Here is an 18,135-nt window from a genome sequence, read left to right as displayed (position 1 = left end):
TAGGGGGGGGGTCGGACTGCTAGTTAACTTCGGCCGGACCCCAGTTGCACTTTCTCCTCTCGGTGCGGGGGAGGAGTGTCTCTCCATCCTTCACTTCCCCCACATCGACATGCTGAGAATAACGAAAACCTTTCGGCATCACCCCCCCCCCCCTTCTCCCGCCCCCGCCGCCACCGTGTTCACGACGGCGACTTCTGTCGCGCCCACTCCAGCTCACGCCCGTGGCAAAAAAAGATAGGTTGACAAAAGAAAAGGCTGGCAGAGGTGGCAGGCTCATGGTCCAACTTGGCTGGCGTTTGGCCGGCCCGCCGACGACATCCCTCGTCGCACTCAACTCGGCGCTCTGAGCGGAGCCATGGCCACGCCACCGAGCGGAGAAGAGGGATGTGACCAGGTCAGCTTCCTCCCAGATTGGAAGTCCTTTGTTGCTGGCTCGTTTTCTGGCGGTACGTTCAAGTCGTGACACCTCATGCCCCCCTCCCCCCCCCCTCCCCTTGACCATCCTCCTCTGGCAGGTGCGGGCAGAGCGGGCGGCGTGCCAATTTTGGCGGGAATGAACACCTTTTTGGCCACGCTCTCCTTCTGGCTTTGCAGCGCCCCTGCAACGTGCTGAAGCCATGCGGCAATGATTTCCGAGACATGGTTACATTGCACAAAGCATGCGCTACGTGTACATACCAAGATCATGTTCGTCCGACAGTAGATGCGAGCGGTGTGGAGCGTCGGTCAACTACTCACTGTCGCACGTTCAATTGACCGTGGAATGAACGGAGGGGAGAACAGCTACTGCCAACTTTGTCGGCTTTCCGCTCGACACGATCCGAGTGCTGATGCAGACGGCGAGTGAGGAAGCCGGGGCTGGGGTGCGGCCGGGTATTGTCTCGCTGCTCCGGCAGATTGTGGCCGAAGAGGGCGTGGTGGGCCTCTTCCGCGGCGTTTACGCGCCGCTCGCCGGAGCGATGATGGAGAACTCTGTGGCCTTTGCGTCGAACGAGTACATCAAAGTCCTGCTCGGGCTCAAAGACGACGAGTCGACCACGCCGCTTGGCATGCTGTGGCTGTCTGGGGCCGGGACGGCGCTCCCGGTCTCGTTGGTCACCTCGCCTACCGAGCTGATCAAAACGGTGATGCAGGTGAACCGCGGAACGGGCTCGTACTACTCGACGTTCAAGCTTGTGGTCGACTCGGGTGCCCGTCCGTTGGGCATCACCCACGGGTGGACGGTGACTGCGCTCCGCGAGATGGCGTTCTACGGTGTGTACTTTGCCTCGTACGAGGGAAGCAAGCGCGGTGGGCAGCCCTGACCGGGACGCCGTCGTCGGCTGAGGTGGGCGCGCTAGGCCAACTGACGGCCGGTGGCGTCGCCGGCTGCGTCGGCTGGACCATCTCGTACCCGGTCGACATCATCAAGTCGCGGGTCCAGGCCATGGGCCACCTCCCGCCAGGTACCGCCGACTCGCGCATCGCCTCGGTCGCTGCCACCCTCTACCGACGCGGCGGATTCAAGGCCTTCTACCGCGGCCTCGGCACCACCCTCATCCGCGCCTTTCCCGTCAACGCCGCTACGTTTGCCGCCTATGAGCTCGCCATGTCGGTCCTCTCCTCCGATGTGGCCCCTATCATCTCGCCCTCGCCCGAGCCTGCGCTGTGACTCACTGGCCTGCTCTTCGGCCCATCGACTTATCAGCCCTCGCACTCTCTCCGTCACCTCACCGCCATTGCACCGCCACCACACCCATTCATCGATCGCCTCGCACTCCCTCCGCCACCTCACCGCCACCACAACCACCAAACCCATTTCGCCCGTCCAACGCACAGCACCGCACCGCACCGCCCCGCACCGCACGTTGTCCCTGTATTCGTTCCGCCGAAAAGCGACACACCACACCGGGCACACAACACACCACGACCACGACCACGACCACTACCACTCCACTCCACTCCACCCTCCTACCCCTTCACCACTATGGCAGACGCCTCCCGCCTTGTCGAGGTACGTCCTCTCCCTCCCTCCCCCCCTCCTGTCATACCCCCGCCCCCCCCCCCCCCTCCCCCCACCCCACCCCACCCACACCCCCTCACCCCCCACCCTCCCCGTGGTGTGGAAGTAGGTGCCTGTGCTGGAGGAGTTCCAAGAGGAGAACGTAGGCGAGATGAGCGTGTCAGCAGGAGCATGTGTGGTGGTAGTGGATCGGAATGTGGGAAGAGGTTGGAGTCTGTGTCGGTTGTTGGAGTCGGGCAAGGAAGGTCTGGTACCAACAGCGTTTCTTGACATGCAAGCTGCTGTTCCTGTCCGTGGCCTCGCGCTCAAACGTCGTCTTCAAAGGCCAAGGCGATCTTCTTCTTTGTCGGGGGAAAAGGCTCTGGCGGCGGCAAAGGCTATCACAGCGACTGCCAGAGATGCGCCGGGCTTCACCTCGTCTACCCCGGCTCCCCTGGCTGTCAAGCCTCCATCGGCTAACTCCTCGCCCTCGGGCTCGTTGAGGCTCAAGCACTCAAACTCAAAGGGCTCGCTGAGGAGTTCTTCTTCCACCGGTACGCTTCTGGATCTGGCTGCTCTCTCGCTCGCCGATGTCGCTCAGGACCGCGCCGCAGAGCCGCACTCGACCGCTCCGCCCGCTCGCCAACCAGCTGCTCCAAGCCAGCCGGCCATGCCCAGCTCGCTCTTGGACCTCTTTGGAGGCCCGACTCCGAGCCCGACAACCGCCACCGTGCCGCCGCTGTCATCGGCCTCGCCCGCTGCGGTACAGTTTTCAGCCTTTGCCTCTGCCGCCGCCTCGGCTCCGGCCCCGGCTCCGGCTCTGGCTTCCAGCGACATGACCGAGGACGACTTTTTCGCCGCCCTCAACGCATGACCCCCCCTCCCCGCGCACTATCCATCGTTGCCGGCCGGCAGCTCAGTGGCGGGGAGCGCATCGGCGAGCGCGGCGAGCGGCGGCGGCTGCCCGCCGAGGACCTCGGCCATGAAGCTCGCCTCGGCGCCCGAGAGCCGCAAAGTAAAGGCAGGATGAACAAAGATGCTGCCGAGAACCGAGTGGATGAGCGGCGACGCAGCACTCATCCACACCGGCGGCGCCTCGTGGAGCTGGGTGCACACCAGTCCCGTCGCCCACAGTGCAAACTCGAGGTACTTGCTCTCCAGCTCGGGCGGATGGTCGTCGAGGCCCATCAATCGCACCATGAGGTGCAGGACAACCAGCGAAGTGTGGAGCGAGCCGTACCGCGGGCCGTCGTCGCTTGTAGCACCCACCACAGTGAGGATGCGTTTTGCCACAACAGCCTGCGCCGCCGGCGACGACAGCTCCAAAATCGCCGCCATCTCGCCGCATCCCGACAAGTATGGCACGTCCTTGGCGTAGAGAAAGAGCGGCACACCACGCATGAGGCCGTCAAACGCGCCCACTGCCTCATCGCGCCAAAGCCCCAGCGCTGGCTCGCGCTCAGCTGCCATCGCCAGTGCTGCCACCGCCGCCTCGGCCGTCCGCACCATGTGCATCAGATGCGCCCGCGTCCGCAGCATGTGCGGGTTGAGCCACACCATCCGCGCCGCCAGCCGCACGCTGCTCAGCACCCGCTGGACCTGGTACGCACCCGTCAGCGAGCTCAGCGAGAGCGAGCCCTGCAGGCTCTGGCACACATCGTTATGCTCCGCCAACGCTTCCAGCCACTGCGACATGTACTGCGCCGCAAACGACGGATACGCCGCCAGCACGTGTGCGAGGACTTCAGAGAGCGCCACGCCCAGCGGAAGGCTCGGCATCGCGCAAGCATATCCAAGGGATGCTACCAGCGACGCCACACAAAGCCGCGAGCCTGGAACATGGTGCGGACCAAGGAGCGGGACTAGACTCCGCGCTACAAGTTCCAAGTCCTCAACCGCGCTCTCAATCGCAGCCTTGTGACCAGTAACCAGGCTTGCCACCACCGGATCCAACGCTGGGCTACTGCTGTCGCGTGCATGCTCCAGCACAAGCACTTGGTTCTGCAGCGAGACAAGAGCCAGCCGCGCTAGCCACTGCGGGCGATGAGCGGCTGCAACGGCAGCCGCGATCTTGCGTGCGGTTGCCGCGGCGGCGTCGGCCGGTTCGATCTCCGGCTCGGCCGCAGGCGCCATGAATGAAGCCTGCCGAAACCGCGCCGGCGCACCAGCGAGCTCAAAGGTGCGGTCGAGCAGGAGCGGGAGGACGACGTCGAGGAGCACGTGCACAATCGTCGACGGGAACGAGACCAGGCCAGGCGCATTGATGTGGCTCACCTCACTGCGCGCCGGCAGCGAGTCCAACAGCATTGCAAGTAGCGATCGCGCTCCACGAGTCAGTGCAGCCTGCGTTGAGTACCGAATCCACATCGCAAGCTGGACCGCAAAAGTACCAGTGTCGGCAAAGCCGGCAAACGGGTTGACTCGGATGCGGACAGAGAGGCTGTCGACGACAAAAGCTTTGGCCGCCGCTACCTCGGCCTTTCCGCCGCTGCTCAGTCCGCTCAGCACCGTCCGGCACTCGTCCGATACCTGGTTGAGGTCGATGCCGACTGCATCAAGCACTGTGTCCACAACAGCGAGCCGCAGCTCGGCCTCGTCACCCGCGTGTAGAGCTATCGGCGCGGCAGCCTCAGCCTCAACCTCAGCCAGAGCCTCGCCAGCACCATCATGCTCGTCATTCTCGCCAGATTCGGCAGCATGCTCCCGCTGATGGGCATCCCACTCAAACAGGCGGACGTAGTTGCCACAGGCCAGACAGACATCCGTCCGCGCGCCGCATACTGGCTCATGGGCAACAAGCGCGTCGAGCCTCAGAGGGAGACTGCAATAGACACACTCTCTCAGAGCGAGCGCACACTGCGGTCCATGTCCCAAGCTCTCCGTCCGTCCACACCAATCACAGCGGCTTGATCCTGTCGTGGTTCTTGCTGAAAAAGATCCGTCCGAAAAAGGTCGTAATTCGCTGCTGCCTCCGCTTCCTCCCGCCGACGCTCCCGACGCCGCCGAACTCGCAGCCGCGACTTGCTCGCTCGTCCCCGACTCGCCGGGCACCAAACCAAAGGCTCTCCTGGCGCAATGAACAGAATGGAGAACCTGTGACGAGCTGGGAATGTACTTGCCGCACGTAGGGCACTCCATGCTCTTTCCCAAGTCGTGTGCCGTATCCTCTTGGCCTCCACCCGGTTCGCTCGTCATCGCCACCGCTTGGCAGACTCGGGGAAGCGAGCGAGGGCAACTTGCCCGGCGTTGTTCTGCGTTTTTTTACGGCGCTGCTGACAACCGAGTTGCCAAGCTAGGGCACCTCGCTACGCGGAAGGATCGCCCGATTGTGGGACAAGTGGCTGGTAGCCAAAGGCGGTGCTGATGTTGAGCGAGGTCAAGGAGGTCAAAGCCACGCCGCGACACAGGGCGGCGTAGAATGAGCCTGAGGCTAGTGACGGCGGGTTGAGCGTTTTCGTCGCACGAGCGCGATGTTGTGCAGCTCCAGGAGGCTGAGCTGGGCGATGGGGTGCGTTTGTGCGTGTGTGTGTGAGAGAGTGTGTGTGTGTGTGCTACGCCGCCAGTTGATCTGCGTTTGATGTGGGCCCGGCTAGTTGTCGTCCATGGCGGCGGTGTCGACCTTGGCAAAGGAGACGGTCTTGGCGTCTGCGAGCTTTGCCTGGAGAACCGAGATGGCGGCGAGGTTGAAGCCAACGGTGTCGCGGAGAGCGCGGAGGCGCTCGTCAACAAGCGACTTGAGCTTGCGGACAAGGAGGAGGAGCGATGAGTTGGCAGCGATCTGGTTGCGATGGGTGACAAGCAGAAAGTTGAGAGTGCGGCAGCAGAGCTCGAGGCGGGAGCCCTGGACGATCCAGGCCTCAAGAAAGTGGAGGACGTGCATGACGGCAGAGAAGGGCATGACCATGAGCGCCTCCTCGAGGTGGGCGTGCGGGATGGAGGCGAGGGCGCGGAGGAGGTAGGCGGATGGGGTGAGGCCAAGGAGGAGCGGCGACGGCTGCTCGGTCGGCTTATCCGGGTTGACAAACTTGTACGACTCTGCGACGGCGAGGTCGACGGCCTCGAGCAGGCGCTCACCGTCCTTGACGGATGCAAGGGTGGCCTTTCCGGCGTAGGCGGCAGAGGAGTCCTCGGTGGCCTTTGCCTCACGATGGGCATCCTTGGCGAGGTCCGAGGCGAGCTCGAGCTCGGCCTCGGCCTCGCGCTCCTCCTCGAGGAAGAGCTGCTCCTCTGTGCGGCGCCAGACGCGGAGCGACTTGTCGTGCGAGCCTGTGACAAGGACGTCGCCGAGGCGCGAGAGGGCGAGGGTCCAGACCTCGGCGTGGTGGCCGCGGAGGATCTGGATGCAGTCGTAGGTGTCGGCGTCCCAGTACTTGATGAGGCCGTCCTTGCCGACGGAGAAGAGGTAGTGGGTACGGCGGACAAAGGCGACCTGCATGACCGAGTCGTCGTGGGCAAAGATGGACTTGTGGCAGTCGCCAAAGGCCGCGCCCCAGAGCTTGATGTTTTTGTCGGCCGAGCCTGTGGCGATGAGCTCGCCGTCGGACGAAAAGTCGAGCGAGAGAACGGGCAGCTTGTGGCCGTAGAGCGAGAGCATGAACTTGAGCGAGTCCTCAAAGAAGAGCTTGACGGTAGCGTCGAGGAGGGCAACGGCGAGGGTCTTGCCATCGCCCGAGTAGACGACGCCGAGAACGTCGTCGGTCATCTTGAGGGTGCGGGTGTGGACGAGGCCGAGGCCGGTGCCTGCGAGCTCAAAGTCCCAGCACTTGAGCTCTGCGTCTGCCGAGGCGGTGACGAGGCGGTTGCCTGAGGGGTGGATGCGGATGGCCCAGACGGCGCCTTCATGAGCCTGGATGGCGTCGATGAGGGCAGCGGTGCGGAGGTCAAAGATGAGGAGGCCGCCGTCCTTGGTGCCGGCGAGGAGATGGCGGTCGCCCGGGACAAAGGCGAGGGCGAGGACCTGGGTGGCTGGCAGGTCGCGGATGACCTCAAATGTGGACATGTTCCAGACCTTGATGGCATCGGCGGAGCCCGAGGCGAGCATGTCGTCGTTGCGGGAGAGGGAGAGGGCACGGATATCAGTGGCGTGCGCGGCGCGGGCGACGTGGCCGGTGCGGGTGTAGGCGGCAGAGGCGACGCCCGGCTGGACGCCCGGGACCAGCTTTGCGGCGTCGGAGAGCTCCTTAAAGGTCAGGTCGACGCGGTACTCCTCAAGCGAGTTGTTGGCGAGAGCGACGAGGACCGAGAATGAGGGCGGGAGGCCCGAGGCGCCGGCAGCCGACGGCGGCGGCGGCGCAAACGAGGCTGAGCGGACCTTGGCGGCCAGCCGGATGGTCAGCAGCGACGCAATCTCGTCCGAGCCCATGGGCAGCTCCGGGTCGCGGCCGTCCAGCATGCGCAGCTCCGGATCGGTCTCAGTGGCGGATGCGGCGGCCTCGGCCTCAGCGCCCTCGACCATCATGACGGTGGCGGCCTCGGCGAGGGCGGCCTTGGCCTTTGCGGCCTTGGTCGCCTTTTCGCGGCGGCGGCGGAGCCGGCGGGCAATCTTCTTCTCGACAGCGACCGGGTCGCGGACGCGGAAGATCTCAAGCATCTTCTCTGCGGTGACGGCGAGGACGAGCTTGCCGCCGTAGCCGTAGGAGAGGTCGAGGACACGGTCGGTCGAGGCGCGATCGATGCGGCCCATGTATCCGAGCTCGCCGCCTTCGGCCATGGGCGCAGCATCCCAGACGCGGAGGCAGGCATCGACAGCCCCGGAGATCATACGCGACTCGTCGGGAGAAAAGGTGAGCGACCAGACCTGAGCACGATGTCCGACCAGGGTCTGGATGCAAGACTGAGACTCGAGATCCCAGACCTTGACGAGCGAGTCCTTGGAGGCCGAAACGAGGCGGGGAGAGGAGGAGAGAAGAGCCACAGCGGTGATCATGTCCTTGTGACCGCGAAGACGGTAGAGACCTTCCTCACCGACGACATCCCAAACAATGATGTCAGTATCCTTTGAACCCGAAGCGAGGAGAAGCGAGCCAGAAGAGCCTTGACCCTCTGCGAGGCAAGTTGTCGCCGACTTGTGACCATTAAAGGTAAGGAGAACAGAAGCCGAGGCCAAATCCCAAACTCTAAGAGAACCATCAGCATAACCCGCAAAGACAGCAGAAGCATCTGATGAGAGAATCAAAGAAGTGACTTCAACTTCCACATTGCTCTCGCCACCTCCGAGGCTACCTTCGAGGCTACCACGTCGGATGTCCCAAACCAGGATCTGTTCCAAGGCTGCCGAGACGGCCCGCCGACTCTCTCCCTGCTTACTCTCTGGAATGTATCCAATAGAGTGGGGTGACGGTGAAGCATGCACAAGTCCAAGCACTTGCTCACGGCGGTACCGCAGGTATGACTTGACCATGGTGATGTGTGTGGGGGGGGGGGAGGGAGGGGGTGGCTGGGGTGGGCGTGGAGTGGTGGTGGATGGGGGATGGTTGGGTGATGGGGCGTTTTGGTTGGAGGGAGGGGAGGGGGGGAGGCTGATCGGGGGAGGGGCAAGGGGAGGATGAGGATGGAGATGGGGATGGGGGTTGATACTGGGCGGATAAGGGATGGGAATGGGAATGATCGGCGGGAGGGGATGGGGAAGGGGATGGGGATGAGAAAGGGGATGGAATCGGGGATGGGATTGGGGGGGAGAGAGGGGGGGAGGGGATGCAGATGAGGGCGGTGGTGTGGTAAAGTGGTGTATTCTGTACATCAAGCCATGATCATGCCCAAGATCTCCATCATTCTCTCCTCTCGTCTGTTGATGAGTGACATCATGTCGGAGATGGCCTTAGCTTGGGCCTTGGCCTGCATCGCAATCTCACGCTCCATCGTCTTGATAGGCGTGTGCAGGGTGGCGACGAAACGGAGGAGTGGAGTCGAGGATGGCGCGCTGTACAGCATCGCACCTCATCTCGCGGTTGTCAGACGCATCGTAAGACCTGAACGCTTTTTCGCGTCTTTGTCGCTGGTCAAGACGTTCGGTGGCGACCAGGGCAGGCTCAGGAAAGACGCTCGCGTAGCGCAGCACCGAGCGAAAGTGCATCGCAAAGCGCAAGCCCGAGTTCGGCGCGGACAAATTCGGTCCAGGCCGAGAGCGTGGTGCTGGCATGCATCCGCCACGCGGCAAGCTCATCGATCTGTGCCATGGTTGTGATGTGGGCTCGCGCAAGCGCGCAGCCAACAGGATCGGAGAGTCCAACAGCTGCAACCCACTCGGACGCGCTCGCCACAGCCGGGCAAGTGCTCGCGCTCGCGCTCGCAGCGCCCACCACTGCGACTGACTCACTTGGTCGCTCGAGAATTGTCATTAGCTCACGATGCATGTCGGGCCACGAGTCGGGCGTGGGATGAAAGTAAAGTCGCGAGCCGATGAGCGCGCCGAGCCAGCCGCGCGGACGGAATCGCGGCGTGGCCTTGACGGGCACAAACGGCTTGCCGAGTTGGAAGCAGTACTCGGCCTCGACCCGGCACGCCTGCGAAACCGAGTACTCTTGCGAGAGCAGGACAACCACCACTCGGGACGACTCGATAGCTTCGGCCATGGCCTCGAGCGTCGACCCGCTCATGGCCTCCACGTCGATCCACACAGAGATCCCCGCCACCGCAAGCTGCGCACGCAACCAGAGCGCCACCTTCTGGTTCGCCCACGAGTACGAGATCATAACATCGTGCTGGAGCGTGTCGCTGCTGCTTTTTCCCGCACTCTTTCTTGCGGGCCCGCTTGATGCTGCAGACATCTGCCACACCACGCCGCGCGCCGCCCGGACCACCGACCGCGGCTGGCTCGCGCCGCCCGCAGCCAGCTCTTCCAGCCGCATCACCAGTGCAGCGTCGGCAGCAATAGCCGCCCCGTTGGCGGCCACAAATGAAAGGCTCCACAGCGCTGCCACGCCGTGAATAAGCACCCGCGAGTCGCCCGCAGTCGCGTCAGACGCCAGCGCGGCAGCCACAAGGCGGACCGCGCCGCATCTGCCCAGCGCCTTGGCGGCGGGCTCGTGGGTCGCCAGCGCGTCAATTCCCGCCAGGATCTTCCACAGTCCAAAGAACGAGCCAGAGCTCGCAGGATAGGCTGCGCCGATCAGTGTCGCCTCGCCGGCTGCCACCATCGCTGCCACGCAGGACTCGGCTTTCTCGCCCAGCAACGCGCTGGCGTCCGGCCCGCCGTACAGGTTTGCAGCCAGAATGGCGGCGCGGACAACGATGCCCTCACTGTCTGTCTCCTCGCAGATGACGGCCTGAATGAGCGGCCGCGGATCAAGGGCCAGCAATGCCGGGACCAGCCGCGAGTCAAACGACATCGAGTAGAGGATGCGAAGTGGCCAGACACGGTCAGCTACCGCCACGCCGTCGATGACAGCCGAGACAACCAACTCGCCGAGCATGCGGTCGTGGCAGTTGCGCCCATTGCTGATGAGCTTGGAGATGACAGCGGCGGCCGAGCCGGCAACGGCGCTGCCCGGCATATCCACCAGCACGTCGCGGCAGACCTCGACAACGTCCCAGCGGGCAAGGATGCTCTTGACCGCAGGCTTGTTCGACATGATGAACGGCCAGACGAAAGCGAGGAGCTGGTGCAGCTCATCAGCCGCCCGCTCCAGCCATGCGGCCTTGATCCAGTTGGCTAGGACGGAGAAGACGTCCGGCCAGCGGGCGGTGACCCGCGCCGCCGATGCCAGCCGCCGAGCCTTGGTGTTGTGCGGGAGGCCGGCGGCGAAGGTCCGCTGGAGGCCAGCCAGAGTCCGCAGCCGATCACTCGCCGAAAAGCTCCCAAAGGCCTCGGCGCTTTCGGCGAGAGCAGCCATGACGCCCGCCGAACGATTGGCAAAGAAGACCCAGGCGACGCGGCCGGCGTCGCAAAAGCCCAGCGAGTCAAACAAGCTAAGCGAGGCCTCATTGTACGTCTCGATGGTGACAAACATGCAGGACCGCCCGGCTGCCGCCAGCTGCGCGGCCATGGCGTCGACCACGTACCGCGCGAGGCCGCGCCGGCGATGACCCTCGGCGGTGTGCAGCATGCCGCATGAGCCGTCAGGGTACTCGACCATCGAGCCGGCGAGTGAGCCGTCAGAGGCAAAGACCCCGACCGAGGCCAGGTCGCCCATGATGGCCTTGATCCAGTCGTGCGAGACGCCGTCCGAGTACTTCCAAGTCGGCAAGAGCGCGTCGATGTCTGCAGGCTCGAGCTTGCGCGCAGTGTAGCCGTCTGGCAACAGAGCCGGCGTGTGACCCTCTGGCATGCACGCCCTAGCACGTGTCCAACACGGATGCGAGTCGGCGGCATCCATAGCGACCTCAGCTTGCAGCATCTGTTCTGCAGCATTGCTCATGGCGGCAACGACAAATACCTCGCCGCATCCAAACTCGTCCATCTCCTCGACCGCATTCGCCATGGCAGCAGCAGCAGACTCTCCCCAGGCAAACACATATGCCACCCATCGACCGCTCCGAATACGCGTGTTGAACACCACAGCACGACCAGATCCTTCGCCAGCATCAGCCAAAGTAACCCGATAGAACGGACCGAAGCTGGCATGGCTCGCCAGCGTCCGAGTCAATCCGCGAGCATATCGCCAAGTCGCCTCAGACTCGGTCGTAACCTCTGGCAGAAGCTCCAGCAGCTCGCCGTAGTTGGTCACCGTCCGCACCGGCATCTCCTGTACGCCAACGTCGAAGACGCGTGTGTCGCGGCCTCTTCCGTACGCTGTGGCGCGTGGTGGGGCGCGAAGATGCCGTGTGTTTGTCCGCGTGCTTGCGCTTGCCTCGACCACATCACGCATCCAAGGCAACAACGTGCAACATCAGTCGCGGTATGACATCCATGCTGACACTTGGGCTTGCAATCGCGAGCTGGCGCGGCTGTAGGTGTGGCGCAAACGCAGGGGAGGAGGGGCTGTGCCTCCAGCCGATCGCCAGCCGACCGCCAGCCACCCACATCATGCCTAACCTCACATCAGTCGCACCGTGGCATCCAACACCATGTCCCACCTCGTTTCGCCTCCGATTTCATGTTGATCAGCCAGTTTGGGTGCGGAACGGCTGCAGGATGGGGAGGGGAAGGGGGGGGGGGGGGGGTGGCGGTCACCCGCCGGCCGATCGCCAGTGGTCGGGCGAAACGACATCGGTCACCCGTCTCGCACACAGGTCGCACAACATGGCCAAGGACGAGGAGAAGAAGACGACGACGAGCAAGACTACTGCGACAGCCTCCCTTGTGGATGCAGAGCCTGAGCTTGTACGCATACTTCTTACCTACCTCTTCTACCTACCTAGTATACCCCCTTTCCTCTTTGTCACACCTACCCCCCTTGCCCATACCACCGCCCACCCCACAGGGTCGGTCGCCCAGGTGGAAGAAGGTCGCCGCCAAAACGCGGCTGGACCGAACCGAATTTTTGAGCGGCGCGGTGAGGTTGCCCAGCCTATGGTGTGGCCGGCCCATGTGGATGCATATGCTCCAAAAGCATGTTGAGACTGACCATTGTGTGGTGTGTGTATGCGTGTGTGTGTGTGTGTGTGGTGTGGCGGTGGGGAATGCAGTCGGAGGAGGATGCCAAGCTCAAGGCCAAGCTCGACGAGCTGGTGGTGGCACTCGGAGACGGCAAGACACTCGAGACGCTGGCAGAGCTGACCGAGGTGGTGAAGTCGGCAACGTCGTCGATGACCTCTGTGCCCAAGCCGCTCAAGTTTCTTCGGGAGCACCATGCTGGGCTCATGGAGCTGCACGCTGGCGCGGAGGACGGCTCCGAGTTTGCTGGCAAGCTTGCCGACCTGCTGGCGATTGTGTCGATGGCGGTGGTGACGGAGGAGCGCCTGGTGCTCAAGTACAAGCTGGCAGGCGAGCTTGAGGTTGAGTCGTGTGGGCACGAGTTCATCAAGACGCTGGTGAAGGAGATCGGTGAGGAGTATGAGGCGCGTGTTGGCGGAGGCGAGGGCGTGGACGACCTCAACGCACTGGTCGACCTTGTGCTTCCGTTCTACTTTCGGACGCGGGCCGAGGCCGAGGGCGTGGACCTACTCCTCGAGGTCGAACGGCTGGAGGATGTGCTGCCGTTTATCGACGAGGACAACTACGTGCGTGTGGCCGACTACCTCCTGCAGACGGCCAACTACCTGCTCGAGCCCGACGACAACGCGGCGCGCAAGGTGGTGTACGACGTGTACATGGCGCAGGACCAAAAGGCGCTCGCACTGCGGGTGGCGATTCTGATGAACGACCGCGAGCTCATTGCGGGTGTGTACAACTCTGTGGACGCCGAGGCCGATGCCGGGCTCAAGAAGCAGCTCTGCTGCATGCTCGGGGCGGCGCGGGTGTACCTTGCGGACCACGAGGACGATGAGGACCTGCTTGCACTGATGGGCAACACGCTGCAGATGGAGCACTTCCGGACACTGGCGCGCGAGCTCGACGTGGTCGAGGCCAAGACGCCGGAGGACATCTACAAGTCGCACCTGGAGACGATTGCGCGGGCGTCTGGCGCCGGAGCCGTCGACTCGGCGCGAGCAAACCTGGCATCGACCTTTGTCAACGCGTTTGTCAACGCCGGCTACGGCTCGGACAAGCTAATGACGGTGGAGGACTCCAAGTGGGTGTACAAGAACAAGGACCACGGGATGATGTCTGCGGTGGCGTCGCTCGGAATGATCCACATGTGGGACTGGGAGTCTGGCAACACTGAGATGGACAAGTACACGTACTCGAACGAGAGCTACATCAAGGCCGGCGGCATGCTTGCCATCGGGCTGGTCAACTGTGGCGTGCGGGCGACGTTTGACATTGCGTACGCGCTGCTGGAGGAAGCGCTGTCGGAGGAGGACGAGACTGTGCGGCTGGGCGCCATTCTTGGCCTCGCGCTCTCCTACGCCGGGCAGAACACGGACGAGGCGCTCGAGGCGCTCACGCCGCTCATCACCGACTCGAGCCAGTCGATGGAGATCTCGTGCATGGCGTCGCTCGCACTCTCGATCATCTTTGTGGGCTCGTGCAACGCTGACATTGCCGAGTCGATTTTCCAGGCCCTGCTCGAGCGGCCCGAGGCCGACCTGCACTCGCCGTTTGCGCTGTACATGTGCCTCGGCGTTGGCCTGGTCTTCCTTGGACAGAAGGAGGCGGCCGAGGTTGTGCTCGAGCTTGCGCAGGCCATCCCGGAGCACCTGCAAAAGGTCGGCATGCTCCTCATCGAGACGTGCGCGTACTGCGGGTCGGGCAACGTGCTCAAGGTCCAGAAGATGCTCCACATGTGCTCGGAGCACCTCGGCGAGGAGGAGGATGCGCTCCACCAGGCGGTGGCGACGATCGGCATCGCGCTCATCGCCCAGGGCGAGGAGCTCGGGTCCGAAATGGCGCTGCGGGCGTTCAACAACCTGCTGCAGTACGGCGAGATCGAGATCAAGCGCGCGGTCCCGCTCGCGCTCGGCCTGCTGTACGCGTCCAACCCCAAGATGGCGGTGGTGGACACGCTGTCCAAGCTCTCGCACGACGCCGACGAGCAGGTGGCGCAGGGCGCCATCCTCGCGCTCGGCATGGCCGGCGCAGGCACCAACTCGGCGCGCATTGCCGCCATGCTCCGCGAGCTCGCGGCGTACTACTCCAAGGATGCCAACTCGCTCTTTGTCGTCCGCATTGCGCAGGGCCTCCTCTACATGGGCAAGGGCACCATGACGCTCAACCCGTACCACTCGGACCGGCTGCTGATGAACAACGCGGCCATGGCTGGCCTTCTCTCGGTTGTCTTCACCTCGCTCAACCTCAAGGACACCCTCCTCGGCAAGTCGCACTACCTGCTGTTCCTCTTTGCTCTCGCCATGCGCCCGCGCATGCTCATGACTTTCAACGAGGACATGGAACAGGTCTACACCGCGGTCCGCGTCGGCGACGCCGTCAACACCGTCGGCCTCGCCGGCCAGCCCAAGACCATCACTGGCTTCCAGACCAACGACTCGCCCGTGCTCATGGAGTACCAGCAGCGTGCCGAGTTTGCCAACGATGCGTACACGGCGTACACCCCTGTGCTAGAGGGCGTGGTCATTGTCAAGGCCAATCCCGAGTCGGAGCACCACGCCCCGGCCGCGTCCGAGTGAAGTAAAGAATGAACGGCCGCGGTTTACTGAGCTACTTGTGCGGCGTTGTGCGGACGACGATAAAGTCGTCAAACCGTGAGGCGACGTCGAGGATGAGGGCGCGCGAGAGGTTCTCGCGCCACATGATCTCCTCGATGCAGTGGCTCCCGCGAAAGTACTTGAAGAGGCGAAGGAGGAGGTCGCGCGCCGGTGAGGGATCGAGCGAGTCGATAAAGGCGCGCTCGGCGGGGGTGAGGGCTGCTGCAGCGCGTGAGGCGTGGCGCTTCTTGGCGGCGACTGAGCGCGGTGAGGCGCTGCTGGTGGAGAGTGGCGGAGGCGGATCGGGGTCGGCCGGCGAGGCGAGCGGGTCCGGGTAACGGTCGACTTCGGGAACAACGAGGTAAAAGTAGGTGCAGACTTGGACGATGAGGTCGTACTTGAGGAGCCATAGAACGTCGTCGATGCGCTCGACGTCGCGAACGCGGCGCGGCTCGTCAAAGGGGGCAAGGAGCTGGAGGCAGAGCGAGGCGAGCTCGGATGAGGCGCCGACCTTGCCGAGGTCGAGCGTGGTGTCCCAGTTGCGGCAGAAGAGCGACGACTCGGAAACGGTGGCGGTGATGCGGGCCCAGCCCCAGTGCTGGACATGGAGAGCGAGCTTATAAAGCGTGACGAGCGGGATGCCAAGCTCAACCATGAGGTCCTCGAACGAGACAAGCGGCGAGGCGGCGAGGAGGAGGGCGCGGAGTGAGGGCGAGGCGTCGGGAGGGAGGCGGACAACGATTGAGGTGCCCGAGTCGAGGAGGAGGAGGGCGTGCCAGGGGCGGCAGTCGGCGAGCGAGGCGACCGGATAGGGGCTGGCGGTCGCGGCTTGCTGCGAGGCCGGCGACAATGAGGCGGCAGACATGGTGGTGGCAGCGACGGCGGGTGGGGCGAGGACCGCTGGCGGAGCGCCGTCGTTGGGATCGAGGGAGAGCGCGAGGTTGAGCTCGAGCCACGAGTTGAGTCGGATGTTGAGCGGCTGCCGCAGCGTTCGCCACCAGCCAAAGGTGGAGGCGCGGAGGACGCCGACCGAGACCTGCTCAAAGTGGTCATAGACCAAAGAGAGCACGAGGGCAAGCTCTGAGACGTCAATGAGGCGCTGAGTGGTAAAGGGCGGCGACCAGCCTCGGTCGGCGCCTTCGGCCTTGATGCGGGCGATGAGCTCGAGCTCATTGAGCACAAACTGAGTCCGCTCTTGCTCATGTGCCAGGGCGGCGACTGTGCGATCGAGTACTCTACGAAAGGCCGGAAGGACCCACGGAACCTGTTTGGCACCGGCAGCGTCCATGACAAGCGCCACCGTAAACGAGGTCAACGATGAGCCATCTGCACAGTGCGTTGGCCGAGAGAGAAAGAGTTGATGCTCAACCGAGAGCTCAAAGTACGACGAGACAAGGTTGGGCGGGGTAAGGAGGAGAGCAAGGTACCTCGGCTTGAAGCCAAACGCCAATGGCTCTGCCGATGATGACGATGATGCCGATGATCGCATGCCTTGATGCCCTGTACTTGTACTTGCAGCAGTCTTCATGCCATCATCATCTCCATCTCCATCTCCATCGTCGTCGTGCCCGTGCCCGTGCCCGTGCCCGTGGCTGTACCCATGACCATGACCATGACCGACAGTGGCATGACCATGTCCTGTGAGATCAGGGTTAGGAGTACCATAAGTAGTGGATGTACTTCCCCACTCTGAATGGGTTTCCTTCGACATGACATGGAACCCATCAGTTGAGTTGCCGTTGCTTCCGCTGCTGCCGATCCCGCTTCCCGTCGCCGTCGCCGTCGCCGTCGCCGTCGCCGTCGCTGTCGCTGTCGCTGTCGCCGTCGCCTTGCCCCGCTACCCGTAGCCATAGCCTTGGTGGAGGCGGGAGAGAAGCTAGCAGTCTTGTTAGACATCCCTGAGTATACAAAGGCTGCATGGTGGCCATGGGAAGAGTTAGCAAGGAGTGCAACTCCGCGGAGGAGCCGTATGTCGTCGCCCATGTCGGTGGGGGGGGGGGGGGGCGGGGGGGGGGCAGTCGTCGTCGGGTGAAGTGGTGCCAGCTGAGGGCGATCAGGCGACGGTGGCCGGTAGCGGGGTTTTAGATCGCCGGAATCGGAGGTTCAGACTCGGTGCAATGCGGATGTACGGGGAGGTGAGGGGTTGGGAATAGGGTAACGGGGGAAATGGTAGTGGTAGTGGTGGTGTGTGTGCGTGGGGGGGGGGGGGGGGGGGGGGAGGGATGGTTAGATGGCTGAGGTGGCGGGCGGGCGGCGCAAGAAAAATCACCTCTGCAGCCTTTCTTCGGCGTTTCATAGGCTTGTCGGCAACCATCAAAGCAACCACATCCAAGCCTTCTTGCACCTCACCTCCATCTCTGGATTATTTCGAGCGTACTAGAGTCATGCCTTTCTCCTCCATTCCACGTCTGTACACCCGTTAGTCCACGACAAGCCTAACGCCACTCCGCTATCTGGTTTTTTCCCCAGCTACTCTCATCCCTCTCCACTCAACCCATCCCATCATGCCCAGCTATCATTCCATCACCACCCTCTTTCACCCCGTTCCCTCCTTCTTGTGCCCTCCTTCCCGACGTAATGCTCATGCTCATCGCTCATCGCCTCCTGGCTCAGCCCGACATCGGCCACGCCATGAACCCCAGAAATTTTTCTATCATCCACCCGTAGCACTTCCCACCCCCACCCCCACCCCCACCGTCACCCCACACACACCACACATTCCCCCACAATTCCCCACATCACATCCTTCATTAAAAACGTAAAAACCTCCTCCATCACCCTTCCTCTCTCCTTTCGCCCCCGTTCTATTCCAAGTAGCCGACTTCCTGGTCATACCTGGAATCGAGCGTGTAATTTGTTCGTTCCGGCCATCAACCAACGATTAATCCGACGTTGCCCTCAATTGCAGCCGTGACGGGCCACCAACGATAAACTCAACGTTTCTCTTCGATTATTCGTCAGTTTTTCATTGCAGCGGGGGAAGACCGACCAACCAAGCCATCAAAGCTCTCCCGCTGCCCGCCCCCCCC

The 18,135-nt window shown here is 63.3% G+C and overlaps 7 protein-coding genes across 7 annotated transcripts; 3 read left to right on the top strand and 4 right to left on the bottom strand.

Moving 5' to 3' along the window:
- Positions 1 to 830: 830 nt before the first annotated feature.
- On the top strand, positions 831 to 1,884 carry AMSG_05940 (substrate carrier family protein S; the record flags this gene model as incomplete). Its single annotated transcript, XM_013902021.1, has 2 exons — positions 831 to 1,290; positions 1,341 to 1,884. 2 exons carry the CDS (start codon positions 831 to 833, stop codon positions 1,649 to 1,651), a joined length of 771 nt encoding a protein of 256 aa, XP_013757475.1. The 3' UTR covers positions 1,652 to 1,884.
- Positions 1,885 to 2,108: 224 nt separating this feature from the next.
- Positions 2,109 to 2,922, top strand: AMSG_11922 (uncharacterized protein). The gene has a single exon (XM_013902148.1). The coding sequence runs from the start codon at positions 2,154 to 2,156 to the stop codon at positions 2,853 to 2,855; it is 702 nt and encodes a 233-aa protein (XP_013757602.1). The 5' UTR covers positions 2,109 to 2,153; the 3' UTR covers positions 2,856 to 2,922.
- Positions 2,209 to 5,119, bottom strand: AMSG_05939 (uncharacterized protein; the record flags this gene model as incomplete). The annotated part of the gene is made up of 2 exons (XM_013902020.1): positions 2,209 to 4,790; positions 4,971 to 5,119. The coding sequence occupies 2 exons, from the start codon at positions 5,117 to 5,119 to the stop codon at positions 2,873 to 2,875; spliced, it is 2,067 nt and encodes a 688-aa protein (XP_013757474.1). The 3' UTR covers positions 2,209 to 2,872.
- Positions 5,120 to 5,538: 419 nt separating this feature from the next.
- AMSG_05938 (WD repeat domain 3) lies at positions 5,539 to 8,839 on the bottom strand (the record flags this gene model as incomplete). The annotated part of the gene is made up of 2 exons (XM_013902019.1): positions 5,539 to 8,271; positions 8,781 to 8,839. The coding sequence occupies 2 exons, from the start codon at positions 8,837 to 8,839 to the stop codon at positions 5,571 to 5,573; spliced, it is 2,760 nt and encodes a 919-aa protein (XP_013757473.1). The 3' UTR covers positions 5,539 to 5,570.
- Positions 8,840 to 9,009: 170 nt separating this feature from the next.
- AMSG_05937 (uncharacterized protein) lies at positions 9,010 to 11,661 on the bottom strand (the record flags this gene model as incomplete). Its single annotated transcript, XM_013902018.1, has 2 exons — positions 9,010 to 11,492; positions 11,532 to 11,661. 2 exons carry the CDS (start codon positions 11,659 to 11,661, stop codon positions 9,010 to 9,012), a joined length of 2,613 nt encoding a protein of 870 aa, XP_013757472.1.
- A 472-nt stretch (positions 11,662 to 12,133) lies between these two features.
- On the top strand, positions 12,134 to 15,109 carry AMSG_05936 (26S proteasome non-ATPase regulatory subunit 2). Its single transcript, XM_013902017.1, has 2 exons — positions 12,134 to 12,242; positions 12,548 to 15,109. The coding sequence occupies exons 1-2, from the start codon at positions 12,162 to 12,164 to the stop codon at positions 15,086 to 15,088; spliced, it is 2,622 nt and encodes an 873-aa protein (XP_013757471.1). The 5' UTR covers positions 12,134 to 12,161; the 3' UTR covers positions 15,089 to 15,109.
- Positions 15,110 to 15,119: 10 nt separating this feature from the next.
- On the bottom strand, positions 15,120 to 16,595 carry AMSG_05935 (uncharacterized protein; the record flags this gene model as incomplete). Its single annotated transcript, XM_013902016.1, has 1 exon — positions 15,120 to 16,595. One exon carries the CDS (start codon positions 16,593 to 16,595, stop codon positions 15,120 to 15,122), a length of 1,476 nt encoding a protein of 491 aa, XP_013757470.1.
- Between the last annotated feature and the right edge of the window lie 1,540 nt (positions 16,596 to 18,135).

Source organism: Thecamonas trahens, assembly GCF_000142905.1.
Source record: "Thecamonas trahens ATCC 50062 unplaced genomic scaffold supercont1.25, whole genome shotgun sequence".
Lineage (NCBI taxonomy): Eukaryota > Apusomonadida > Apusomonadidae > Thecamonas > Thecamonas trahens.
This window is presented reverse-complemented; position numbering and strand designations above follow the sequence as displayed.